The sequence below is a fragment of the Corythoichthys intestinalis genome, chromosome 6, assembly GCF_030265065.1.
Source record: "Corythoichthys intestinalis isolate RoL2023-P3 chromosome 6, ASM3026506v1, whole genome shotgun sequence".
Taxonomy (NCBI): domain Eukaryota; kingdom Metazoa; phylum Chordata; class Actinopteri; order Syngnathiformes; family Syngnathidae; genus Corythoichthys; species Corythoichthys intestinalis.
In genome coordinates this window covers 10986216-10999400 of record NC_080400.1, presented here as the reverse complement: position 1 = coordinate 10999400, position 13185 = coordinate 10986216, and the positions used below count along the sequence as shown (strand labels likewise).

General features: G+C 37.5%; 1 protein-coding gene across 2 annotated transcripts in view; it reads left to right on the top strand.

Moving 5' to 3' along the window:
* The window catches only part of LOC130917415 (BRD4-interacting chromatin-remodeling complex-associated protein-like), a 59492-nt gene that overhangs the window by 41366 nt on the left and 4941 nt on the right, over window positions 1-13185 (top strand). For both annotated transcript variants that reach the window (XM_057838798.1, XM_057838799.1), the window contains 5 exons: window positions 3004-3132; window positions 5957-6003; window positions 6091-6239; window positions 6306-6400; window positions 6473-6578. In XM_057838798.1, the coding sequence (XP_057694781.1) occupies window positions 3004-3132; window positions 5957-6003; window positions 6091-6239; window positions 6306-6400; window positions 6473-6578 (526 nt within the window). The remainder of the gene's footprint in view (window positions 1-3003; window positions 3133-5956; window positions 6004-6090; window positions 6240-6305; window positions 6401-6472; window positions 6579-13185) is intronic.

Here is a 13185-nt window from a genome sequence, read left to right as displayed (position 1 = left end):
ATCACTTCCGCTCATCAATATTCATGGCATTAGCTACTGTTGCTAAGGAGGGACACGTCCCTAATTGTTAATTTGTCCCTAATAGGAAATGAATGGAAATCGTGTACGGAGGAGATGTTTACAGAGCTAAACCTACTAATTCTCTCCGAAAATGATGTCCCCGGTGCCAAATTCACTGGCAAAGACTTGGAAGACCATAAAAATGTTCAGTTAAAGAGATGGCAAGAGTGTCGAAGGCTGAAAAAGACGAGAAAAAAAACGAGCCGACCTAAGCATAGCGACTGATGAACATTCTCCTGTTTCAACAAGCTATCCTTTACCATCAGCGCTGTCTTTCTTATATATCCTCTGGTTGTTCTACGTCTCTGACCGTTCTTGGGGGAATTTAATTAGCTTTGTGTAGCGATCACAAATGCTACTCAGTGACAGGCAACGAGCACTTTTAATCTTTTAATTGATAACAAATCTTAATTCTATAATTTATTTACACTTCCCCCTTACTAAAGTTGTTTTTTCATACAACAGAAACTGTAACAGTGGCAGTCAGATACCATTGTAATTCTTTTCAGGTCATTCATTGTCAGACAGAAGCAGTACGTCACAACGTTACGCTAAAAAATAAGTTTAAAATATAAAAATGGCTTACCTCTTTGTCCTCTGGAAGACCATGTCAACCCAACAAAATGTTTACTGCATATGAAATGTGAATGGATTCACCGAGCTGGTGTTAAAGTCCGCGCAAGTTGTTTCGGTCTTCACATTTTTTCCTCCCGAGTTTTGGGTTTCCGGAAACGTATGAAGAAAACATCCTTCATATGTCGTAATCTCTAGAGTCGTTTCTACAAGTTCCAAAAAAGCAATGTGTGATCGGCATGTTCGTTTTTGAAAGATTACCGGAGAAAAGTAGCACAAATTACGTTGTTTCTATGTGAGGGTAGGTCCCTAATGTCCCACTTCGGCTTTACTTACGCTTTACGATGCGACGTCACGGTCTAAAAATAGCATGCGTGCGGTACGCCATTACATAAACTCGACCTTAGTAAAACACACAATAAACAGTAAAAAAGGTGTTATATACAGTGCTGGCCAAAAGTATTGGTACCCCTGCAATTCTGTCAGATAATGATCAATTTCTCCCAGGAAATGATTGCAATTACAAATGCTTTGGCAGTAATACCTTGATTTATTTTGCCTGCAATGAAAAACACAAAAGAGAATGGGAAAAAAATTAAATCATTATCATTTTACACAAAACTCCAAAATGGGCCGGACTAAAGTATTGGCACCCTCAGCCTAATACTTGGTTGCTCAACCTTTAGACAAAATAACTGCGAACAACCAGACCATTCTTCTTTGGTCAACTGCTCCAGGTCTCTGAGATTTGAAGGGTGCCTTCTCCAAACTGCCATTATCAGAGCTCTCCACTGGTGTTCTCTGGGATTCAGGTCTGGGCTCATTGCTGGCCACTTTAGAAGTCTCCAGTGCTTTCTCTAAAACCATTTTCTAGTGCTTTTTGAAGTGTGTTTTTAGTCATTGTCCTGCTGGAAGACCCATGACCTCTGAAGGAGACCCAAACTTCTCACACTGGGCCTTGCATTATGCTGCAAAATTTGTTGGTAGTCTTCAGACTTCATAATCCCATGCACACGGTCAAGCAGTCCAGTGCCAGAGGTAGCAAAGCAACTCCAAAACATCAGGAAACCTCCACCATGTTTGACTGTGGGGACCGTGTTCTTTTCTTTGAAGGCCTCTTTTTTTCCCTGTAAACTCGATGTTAATGCCTTTTCCCAAAAAGCTCTGCTTTTGTCTCATCTGACCAAAGATTCTTCCAAAACGTTTTTGGCTTTCTCAGGTAAGTTTTGGCAAACTCCAGCCTGGCTTTTTTATGTCTATGGGTCAGAAGTGGGGTCTTCCTGGGTATCCTACCATAGAGTCCCTTTTCATTCAGATGCCGATGGATAGTACGGGTTGACACTGTTATATCCTCGGACTGCAGGACAGCTTGAACTTGTTTGGATGTTAGTCAAGGTTCTTTATCCACCATCCGCACAATCTTTCGTTGAAATCTCTCGTCAGTTTTTCTTTTCCGTCCTCATCTAGGTAGAGTAGTCATAGTGCCATGGGCTTTACACTTATTGATGACACTGCACATGGTAGACACAGGAACATTCAGGTCTTTGGAGATGGACTTGTAGCCTTGAGATTGCCCATGCTTCCTCACATTTTTTCTTCTCAAGACCTCGGACAGTTGTTTGGTCTTCTTTCTTTTCTCCATGCTCAATGCGGTGGACACAGGACAAAGGTTGCGTTTAACTGCAACTTTGATCCATTTTAACTGGCTGCAAGTGTGATTTAGTTATTGCCACCATCTGTTATGTGCCACAGGTAAGCAACAGGTACTGTTAATTACACAAATTAGAGAAGCATCACATGATTTTTCAAAGGGTGCCAATACTTTTGTCTGGCCCATTTTTGGAGTTTTGTTTAAAAAGATTTTTTTTCCCATTCTATTTTGTGTTCATGTTTTATGTTTGTTTTATTTTGGGTTTTTTTTTATTGCTAGCAAGATAAATGAAGATATTAATACCAAAACATTTGTAAATGCAATCATTTTCTGGGAGAAATTGAGCATTATCCAACAGAAAAGCGCGGACTTCCAGCTGTAATCTTTGCCCTCTCACTCTTCTTTGTGTGTACGCAAATACGTTCTTCGTGTGCATACAGTATGCGTTCTTACTCGCGTGCGGAAGTACTACCTGCTCTACGCTTCCTGCACCAAAATAAAAGCATCACAAACCAAAAGTCAACATTATTTAAAAAAACAACAAACAAACAAAAAAAACCCACTGGAGACAAAATGGTCGAAATCACGTAAATCGGGTACGTCGTAATCCGGGAATTCCAGACTAAACATTCTAATCTCTGTCATCCCCCACATGGTTAACATATGCTCACTGTTTGGAACCCCTTTTGTTTTTGTTTTGTTTTACATGACTGATGCAGCCAAAGCCTGGAGTGATCAGTTCAGTTGGAGGGATTACTTTGGGTAAAGGTGGCATGCAGATCCACGTGTTGGGCGCCAATGTCACCCAAATGCCTGCTCCACAGCACCCCGCTCCTCTACAACCTCAGGTGAGTTACAATCTCAATTTGTATAGACACAAAATGTCAAATTTTTACTGTGGCGAAATGTTTTTTTGTCAACAATAACACTTACGAAAATGTTCAAACAACGGTTAATTTTTTTCATGATGATGACGGAACGATGACAAGCTAAAGGCTGATTTATACTTTTGCGTTGCGATGACGGCAGACCTACGCCGTTAACGCAGACCCAATTTACGACCCTACGTCGTAGCCTGACGTTCGCCTCACAAAAATCCTGACCACACGTCACGTCAACGGCTTGTGATGTGAACGTCAAAAGACAACAACACCGCCGTTTTCAAACATTGGCAAATGTCTTCTGTGTTGCCTACGCCTCAACTTTTGTATTTGTTGTTCAATATCGATTAGCTGCAGGGGCAAATACTGTATTAGCCCGAATATAAGACGGTGTTATTTGCATTGGAATAAGCTAGGGTTGTCAAAGTTATCGCGTTAACGGGCGTTTTTTTTCTCTTAATCACGTTAAAATATTTGACGCAATTAACGCACATGCCCAAACAGATTAAAATGACAGCACAGGGTCATATGCACTTGTTACTTGTGTTTTTTGGAGATTGTCGCCCTCTGCTGGTGCTTGGGTGCGACTGATTTTATGGGTTCAGCACGATGAGTATTGTGTAATTATTGACATCAACAATGGCGAGCGACTAGTTTATTTTTTGCTTGAAAATTTTACATATTTTAATAAAACGAAAACATTAAGAGGGCTTTTCATATAAAATTTCTATAACTTGTACTAACACTTATACTTTAAGAAGTCTTTCTATCCATGGATCGCTATGACAGAATGTTAATGTTTATGCCATCTTGTTGATTTATTGTTATAATAAACAAATACAGTACTTATGTACAGTATGTTGAATGTATATATCCGTCTTGTGTCTTATCTTTCCATTCCAACAATAATTTACAGAAAAATATGGCATAGTTTATAGATGGTTTGAATTGCGATTAATTACGATTAATTTTTAAGCTGTGATTAACTCCATTAAAAATTTTAATTGTTTGACAGCCCTAGAATAAGCCTGAAAAAGAGGGGGTCGTCTTATATTCGAGGTCTAGACATTTACGACGCTAGATGGCGCCAGATATCATTGAAGCGATGTTCTGTCATGACAGATCTCAGCTACTCTTTATTTAAATTTCAAAAACCAGAAGCCATTCATTTACAAATGTGATTGCACTTTAGTTTACATAGTTAAATCAGATCTTAAGATTTGAATGTGGCAAAATCATGTTTTTTGTCTTAAATATATTGTTGTAATCATTTGTTTTGGATATACTGTAATTTTCTGTATAAATATTAATTTGGTGTTCAAAAAGTCTTTTTTCCAACTTGAGTCTTGAAAAAGAGGGGGTCGTCTTATAATCAGGGCCATCTTATATTCGTTATATATATATTACACACGTTCCATCTCTGTTGCCATGATTGGAAGAAAACTAAAGGAATTCGACAAGAGTCCCCCAAAACCGTACAAAGACAAAGCCACCACCCCTCTTGGCAGTGAATTACAGAGCAATGGGTTCTTGAACTTTTAATGCTCAGTGACGCCGTAGGGTCTATGCCGTCGCTCCGCTGTCAACAGAACACAGAAGCATAAATCATGCCTTAAAACGTGGCTTGAGATACTAAAACATAACTAGACGAATGCCAGTTCCGCCTGACAAGACGGCAAGGAGACGAAAATGTGACATGGTTTCTGTCTTATGTTCACTATGTGTGAGATTTTCATATTTTACGTGGAGTATGTCAGCTTGCATCGTAGCAGTGTTTGGGTCTTGTCACTCATGTGAGATGTGTTGCGCCTGTCCCTCACTCTTCTCACCACACTCTCCTCAATTTAAAATGTGTTTCAAATTAGGCTGTGCTCCATCTTGCTTGTATGGAAATATTGTAAGATTTGTATTCTTATCATGGCAAGAGATAACATGCAATGTAGCATTGGCCTTTAAAGGTCTATGCTGAGTGATCATCCAACACCAAATGTCACTCGTCGCATTAGCAAAGGATTAACTTTGGCGTAGTGAGCAATAGAGGTGCGCGAAATTTCCGATTCTTAGATTATTCGCGATTCGGCCGTGGAAGATTTGAGAACGGTTCACAAATATCCAAATTCCGATTATTGAATTATACCAGGTAAAGCGGAAATAAAACACAGTCAGCGCGGTCTTCAGGACGCAATGAGGAAGGGACCGAGAGTAAATATCATGTTCAACTCATGCCGCTAGATTAAAAAAAATTAAAAAAAACAATACCTGACTGTGGTCGTCAGCCGCTACAAACAGCGCCCAGTTGCTAGTTGCTACAAACATACGGCAACATACGGCTATGGTAGATATCACATATATCTAGAACTAGATGTGAAATGACAGACGACGGCCGTGTTAGATCATATAGCAAGAGCTAGATGCGAATTGACACTTTCCCGCGCTAGTAAACAGGCGCCATCTTAAAGCAGTAGATTTCTTTAGATGGGTCTGATGTAGCGAACCTAATTACCTTTTATCTTAAAAAAAAAAAAAAAAAGAAAAAAAACAAAATCGGCAAAATCTTGACTTGAATCTATCTTTAATTGATGAAACAGTTTTAAAACGTTCACGTCGAAAGTAAATAGAAGGAAAATTATGGAATCACGGGAGCCATTTTAACAACTTTAACGGTTGATTCAAATGCATTCACGTGCACAAGTTATTTTTGTACACTTGTGGTTAACATTTTTACATTTTACTGTCGTGAACTGTGTAAATGTTTGATTGAAGTAGTTAATATACTTTTGTCTCACATTAGACAACAGTGAAGATGCCTTTCAGTGCAGAGCCCAGTAAAGAAGCCAGGTTTGTGTCACACTCGTACAATTATCACTGTTGCACATTCTTCTCTCCTTTGTGTCTGGAGTAACTTTGATTTCATCCACTCTGCAGGTTCCTGGAGCAGCTGAGGAAACATCAAGGCTCGGTTCTCCACCCCAACTACAGCGCTCCTTTCTACTCGTTTGAGGACACGTTGCACCGATTACTGCCTTACCATCTCTACCAGGGAACTGCCAACTCGTCTCAAGATTATCAGAAAGGTAAGAAAGGAAAGCAAACCTGGACTGAAATGAGGATTTATCTTTTGAAAACTCCGTCTTACACAGTGGATGACGAATTTGAGAGCGTCTCCTGCCAGCTGCTGAAGAGAACGCAAGCCATGCTTGATAAATATCGATACCTCCTCTTTTCCGAATCAAAGGTGAGTCCGTAGAAATCAACCCTTTGTATCTCTTGGACTGAGTTCCACACTGACTCGATGTTTGAACCGCAGCAGAGACTTGGCCCCTCGGCAGAGATGGTGATGATCGATCGCATGTTCATCCAGGAGGAAAAGCTCGCGTTAAGTCAGGACAGGATTTTGGCCAAGGAGAGACCAGGTAAGGTGGTGCAACATTCAGTCGTACCTCTAAAGCCAATAAAAGCAATTCTGATGATGTACGTAGTCGAGGCGTGCGAAATTTCCGATTCTTAGATTATTCACGATTCGGCCGTGGACGATTCGAGACCGATTCACAAATATCCAAATTCCGATTTTTGAATTATACCAGGTAAAGCGGAACTAAAACACAGCGCGTTCTTCGGGACGCAATGAGGAACGGACAGAGAGTAAATGTCATTTTCAATTCATGCCGCTAGATAAAAAAAACAATAATACCTGACTTCGGCCGACAGCCGTACAAACAACGCCCAGTTGCTAGTTGCTACAAACATATGGCCTCATACGGCTATGGTAGATATCACATATATGTAGAACTAGATGTGAAATGACAGACGATGGCGGCGTTAGAACATTTTAAAAGCTGCAGCTATCGAATATTTTAGTAATCGAGTAATCGACTGAAAATTCTATCGATTAATTGAGTAATCGTATAAAACATTTTTTTTAGGTAAAGAGCAATTATAAATATACATGAGAAAAAAAGACATTTAATCCAATATTGAACCATTTTCAGTCAATCAATGTCTTTATTTTCGATGTACATTGTTGAAAACAGCCAACAATTGCATCTCAGATGTGACTAGAAAAGAGAATTCACTGCTTTCACTCAAAAAAACTTCTAGATTTTATTTTATTTTTTTAAACATATTTCTTACCTAAAAATGTAATTACGCTTGATAACACACATCAATTGAAAGCTACTTGTTTTTCCCACGTGTTTCAATTGAATTTCCATTTGTGTCGAGCTATTTTTAAGTTCTAGTTAAGTTTTAAGTTAGTCTAAACTTTAAGTGCTGATAGGATTTTTAGTTTTTGCAGTGTTCAAAATATTTCTATGATACCTGCTTTATTGGTGCACATTAGGGACCTGTCCTACTTGTTTTATTCAGCAATGACTACTGAGCTAAAACTGACAGTTAGCTTTATTATGTTTTCATTTTACACCCTCATCACTCTACAGCGCTGTGTTTTTACAGATTCAATAAAGCCTGTATGTAAGACACGTTAGCCACGCATCGACCGTGCGTGGCTAACGTTTCCATTTCATTCTTTCCATTCCAACAATAATTTACAGAAAAATATGGCATATTTTATAGATGGTTTGAATTGCGATTAATTACGATTAATTAATTTTTAAGCTGTAATTAACTCGATTAACAATTTTAATCGTTTGACAGCCCAAAATATACAATATAAATGAATACTACATCACATTTCTAAAATATAAACACATAATAAAATAAATAATAGCCCATTTAAATAAAATAAATTAAAATGAGCTAAAACACCTGTAATTAAATAATAATAATAATACACAGATCCTGCTTACACAATTGAATTTATTAATTTCTGTGTGGCACTTTAACTTGAGAAAATCCACCAATAAAGCTTTTGAAAACAGTTTATAAGGGAAAAAAATGATTCATTGAGGCAATTCATTTGTAAAATACATGTTAAAATCTCTGTCATTGGGATTCCTTTTCTCTTTAGCACAGGACTTCTTTTTTTTTTCTTTCAGAAAGAAAGCTGACCAATACGCGGGGTCTGAAAGGCAAATTGTTGTTGGATTATCTTTAAATACCCGCTACTTTTTGAGCAGAATTTTAGCTTTGTATAGTCTAATGTTCCTATTGCTGAAACCACAAAGGTGTGTAATAAACAACTAGCACATTTATATTTTGCATTTTGTTTTCTTTCTGTACTGAAAATGAACCGAACCGTGACCTCAAAACCGAGGTACGTACCGAACCGAGATTTTGGTGTACTGTTACACCCCTACAAATTATATAAGTCAGCTTGGGCGCATTTATCGTCATCGAGTGAAAAGTACATATGGCCACATCGCCCAGCCCTAACGTAGGTTGACAAATGGTAAGCAGTAAAATGTAACGATAGGCTTCTTTTTTTTTTTTTTTTTAATACTTTTATGGAAACAAACAAAAAAAAAAACAGCGGGGAACACATTTTTTTAGGACTGTCAAAATTATCGCGTTAACGGGCGTTAATTAATTTTTTTAATTAATCACGTTAAAATATTTGACGCAATTAACGCACATGCCCCGCTCAAACAGATTAAAATGACAGCAGTGTCATGTCCACTTGTTACTTGTGTTTTTTGTCTCCCTCTGCTGGCGCTTTGGTGCGACTGATTTTATGGGTTGACATCAACAATGGCGAGCTACAAGTTTATTTTTTGATTGAAAATTTTACAAATTGTATTCAAACGAAAACATTAAGAAGGGTTTTAATTAGGGCTGTCAAATGATTAAAATTTTTAATTGAGTTAATTACAGGTTAAAAATTAATTAATCTTAATTAATTGCAATTAATCGCAATTCAGACCATCTAAAATATGCCATATTTTTCTGTAAATTATTGTTGGAATGGAAAGACACAAGATGGATATATACATTCAACTTACGGTACATAAGGACTGTATTTGTTTATTGTAACAATTAATCAACAAGATGGCATTAACATTATTAACATTCTGTTAAAGCGATCCATGGATAGAAAGACTTGTAGTTCTTAAAAGATAAATGTTGGTATAAGTTATTGAAAATTTATATTAAAACTAGGGCTGTCAAACGATTAAAATTTTTAATCGAGTTAATTACAGCTTAAAAATTAATTAATCGTAATTAATCGCAATTAATCGCAATTCAAACCATTTATAAAATATGCCATATTTTTCTGTAAATTATATATATATTCTGTAAAATAAATTGTTGGAATGGAAAGATAAGACACGAGATGGATATATACATTCAACATACGGTATATAAGGACTGTGGTGGGCATTTCACTCTACTGTCATTTAAATCTGTCTATGCTGTCCTCACTCCGAAGCGTCTACTTTTTCCAAAGCTAGACAGCTAGTGAACGATGCCATAATAATCAGACTTCTTTTACATCTGATTTATTTATAAAATGGCCTCAAACCATTGTCCTCTTTAGACCGTCGTAAAACTACCAAAAAAAAGTACACAAGCATTGCATTAGCAACAACGTTAGCTTAGCACGCTATACAGGTTCACAAAACATAAACAAAAAGTGTCTCATACAAAAAAATATAACATTTCGCTTACTAACATAATATGTGCATTATTTACAACAACCATACTTACGGACAAATCTTGTCCAAGGATCATATAAGCACAACATTACAACGTAGGCGTCAGCCCAAGACGTCCTGCAGCCATATTGAACTGGCAAGACAACAATAAACCATGTCGCAAAGCGACCACAAGAGTTCACTGTTAGCACAAAAAGCCTTGTTGTAAAACTTACCAAAAGGCAGAATACTGTCTGAGCGGGACATGTGCGTTAATTGCGTCAAATATTTTAACGTGATTAATTAAAAAGATTAATTACCGCGCGTTAACGCGATAATTTTGACAGCCCTAATTAAAACCCCTCTTAATGTTTTCATTTTAATAAAATTTGTAAAATTTTCAATCAAAAAAATAAACTTATTTTTAATTTAACGCAATTAACGCACATGCCCTGCTCAAACAGATTAAAATGACAGCAGTGTCATGTCCACTTGTTACCTGTGTTTTTTGTCTCCCTCTGCGGGCGCTTTGGTGCGACTGATTTTATGGGTTGACATCAACAATGGCGAGCTACAAGTTTATTTTTTGATTGAAAATTTTACAAATTTTATTAAAACGAAAACATTATGTTTTAGATGCCGTAATACGGCCCAAATAAAGAGGAGTGCTTCGGTCACTCGTTCACACGCTGCATTCGAGGAAGGCGGGAAGTCGAATTTATCCTGCTCGGAGGGTATCGGTTGCGATCTTAAAGCATTCCAAGCCAATGTACCGTATTTTTCGGACTATAAGTCGCAGTTTTTTTCCCATAGTTTGGCTGGGGGTGCGACTTAAACTCTGGAGCGACTTATGAGTGAAGTTATTAACACATTATTATTAGGGCTGTCAAAATTATCGCGTTAACGAGCGGTAATTAATTTTTTAAATTAATCCCGTTAAAATATTTGACGCAATTAACGTACAAATGCCCCGCTCAAACAGATTAAAATGAGAGCACAGTGAAAGGTGTACTTGATGTGTTTTTCGGAGTTTTGCCGTCCTCTGCTGGCGCTTGGGTGCGACTGATTTTATAGGCTTCAGCACCCATGAGCATTGTGTAAGTAATTATTGACATCAACAATGGCGGGCTACTAGTTTTTTTTTTTGATTGAAAATTTTACAAATTTTATTAAAATGAAAACATGAAGAGGGGTTTTGATATAAAATTTCTATATCTTGTCTTTTAAGAGGCGGCACGGTGGCTGAGTGGTTAGCACGTCTGCCTCACAGTTCTGAGATCAAGGGTTCAATCCCGGGCTTCGGCCTTCCTGTGTGGAGTTTGCATGTTCTCCCCGTGCCTGCGTGGGTTTCCTCCGGGAACTCCGGTTTCCTCCCACATCCCAAAAAAACGTGCATGGTAGGCTGATTGAACACTCTAAATTGTCCGTAGGTATGAGTGTGTGCGTGAATGGTTGTATGTCTCCTTGTGCCCTGCGATTGGCTGGCAACCAGTTCAGGGTGTCCCCTGCCTACTGCCCGAAGTTAGCTGGGATAGGCTCCAGCACCTCCGCGACCCTCGTGAGGAATAAGCGGCATGGAAAATGAATGACTGAATGTCTTTTAAGAACTACAAGTCTTTCTATCCATGGATCGCTTTAACAGAATGTTAATAATGGTAATTCAGTCTTTTTGATTTATTGTTATAATAAAGAAATACAGTACTTATGTACTGTATGTTGAATGTATATATCCATCTTGTGTCTTCTCTTTCCATTCCAACAATAATTTACAGAAAAATCTGGCATATTTTATAGATTGTTTGAATTGCGATTAATTACGGTTAATTAATTTTTAAGCTGTAATTAACTCGATTAAAAAATTTTAATCGTTTGACACCCCTAGTTTTAATATAAAATTTCTATAACTTGTACTAACATTTATCTTTTATGAACTACAAATCTTTCTATCCATGGATCGCTTTAACAGAACGTTAATGTTAATGCCATCTTGTTGATTTATTGTTATGATAAACAAATACAGTACTTATGTACAGTATGTTGAATGTATACATCCATCTTTTGTCTTATATTTCCATTCCAACAATAATTTACAGAAAAATCTGGCATATTTTATAGATGGTTTGAATTGCGATTAATTACGATTAATTAATTTTTAAGCTGTGATTAACTCATTTAAAATCATTTGACAGTCCTAATTTTTTTATGAGTTAGGTTTGACAGATACCTAAAATTGATCCAAAAGTGATCAGTTTTTCACTGCTTTGACATTTTTTTAACAATAGGATCCCTGTTTAAAAATATACCAAACAAAAAAAAAAATCTAATAGTGACATACAATGAAATATGAAAGAAACAGGTCTGGCTGCAACGTTTATTTAGCATGATCATATTTTTACAAAGGCTATCGCTAGTTGTGTGTTAAGTAGTAACAACATAGTATGTAGGGGAGCTGTAGAAAAACGGGTTCAAATGAACTCCGACCTTTTGGCTCACTCACTAAACGTATCATCAGCCCGCAGACATGGTAAGCACACCCTCTTTCTGGCAAACTTAGAAACTACAGGCAACAATAGTTTCGCAGTAAATTAATAAAACCTGAGAAAGAAAACATGAAGAAATAAAATAAATTGGGCTTAGAGGAACGATGTGTATACCGTAATTTTCGGACTATAAGACGCTACTTTTTTCCTTTATTTTGAATCCTGCGGCTTATAGTCCAGTGCGGCCTATTTGTTGATTTATTTGTGTTAATAGGTAACACTTTATTTGACAGCGGTTTCATAACATTATCATAAGACGGTAATAATAATGACATGACTCTATCATAGGCGTTACTGAATGCTTATGTTATTAAGTGTCATCCAGCAAATTATGTCGCTAACACCATTTATGTCCAGCTTGGATCTTTTACATCCATGCAAAAGTGAGATAATATGCCGGTTAACACTAAATCACATCTGTTATAAGCCTTCATAAATGCTCATGACAGTGTTATGTCATAATTATGATTGTCTAATGAGAGTCTGATAGCTCCACTGTCAAATAAAGTGTTACCAAATACCATAACTCGCAAATAATGAAACAACTGGAACAGTAACTGAAGAAATAATTAGCACAGAACATGAATTTTGATTATGTACATCTGTAGCGCTGCAGTGCATGCTAAGAGGAATGTTGGAAGACAACAGTGCTAACAGCAGGTGGCAGCAGAGGTGGGCTGTCTACCCCGAGGGAGTAGTTATGACCAAATGAAGCTTCTTGAAGCAATGAACCAATTGGCTGTAAAGCTTTATGGTGGTGGTTCATTTGGTCTTATGACAGTTGTATGATGCCGCTGTCAAAAGAAGTGCTGCATCCCATAATACAATGAGGACAGCTGCGGCTTACAGTCCAGTGCGGCTGATCTATGAACAAATGCCATTTTCGTGCCAAATTTGGTGGGTAGCGGCTTATAATCAGGCGCGCCTTATATTGCAAAAATTACGGTACA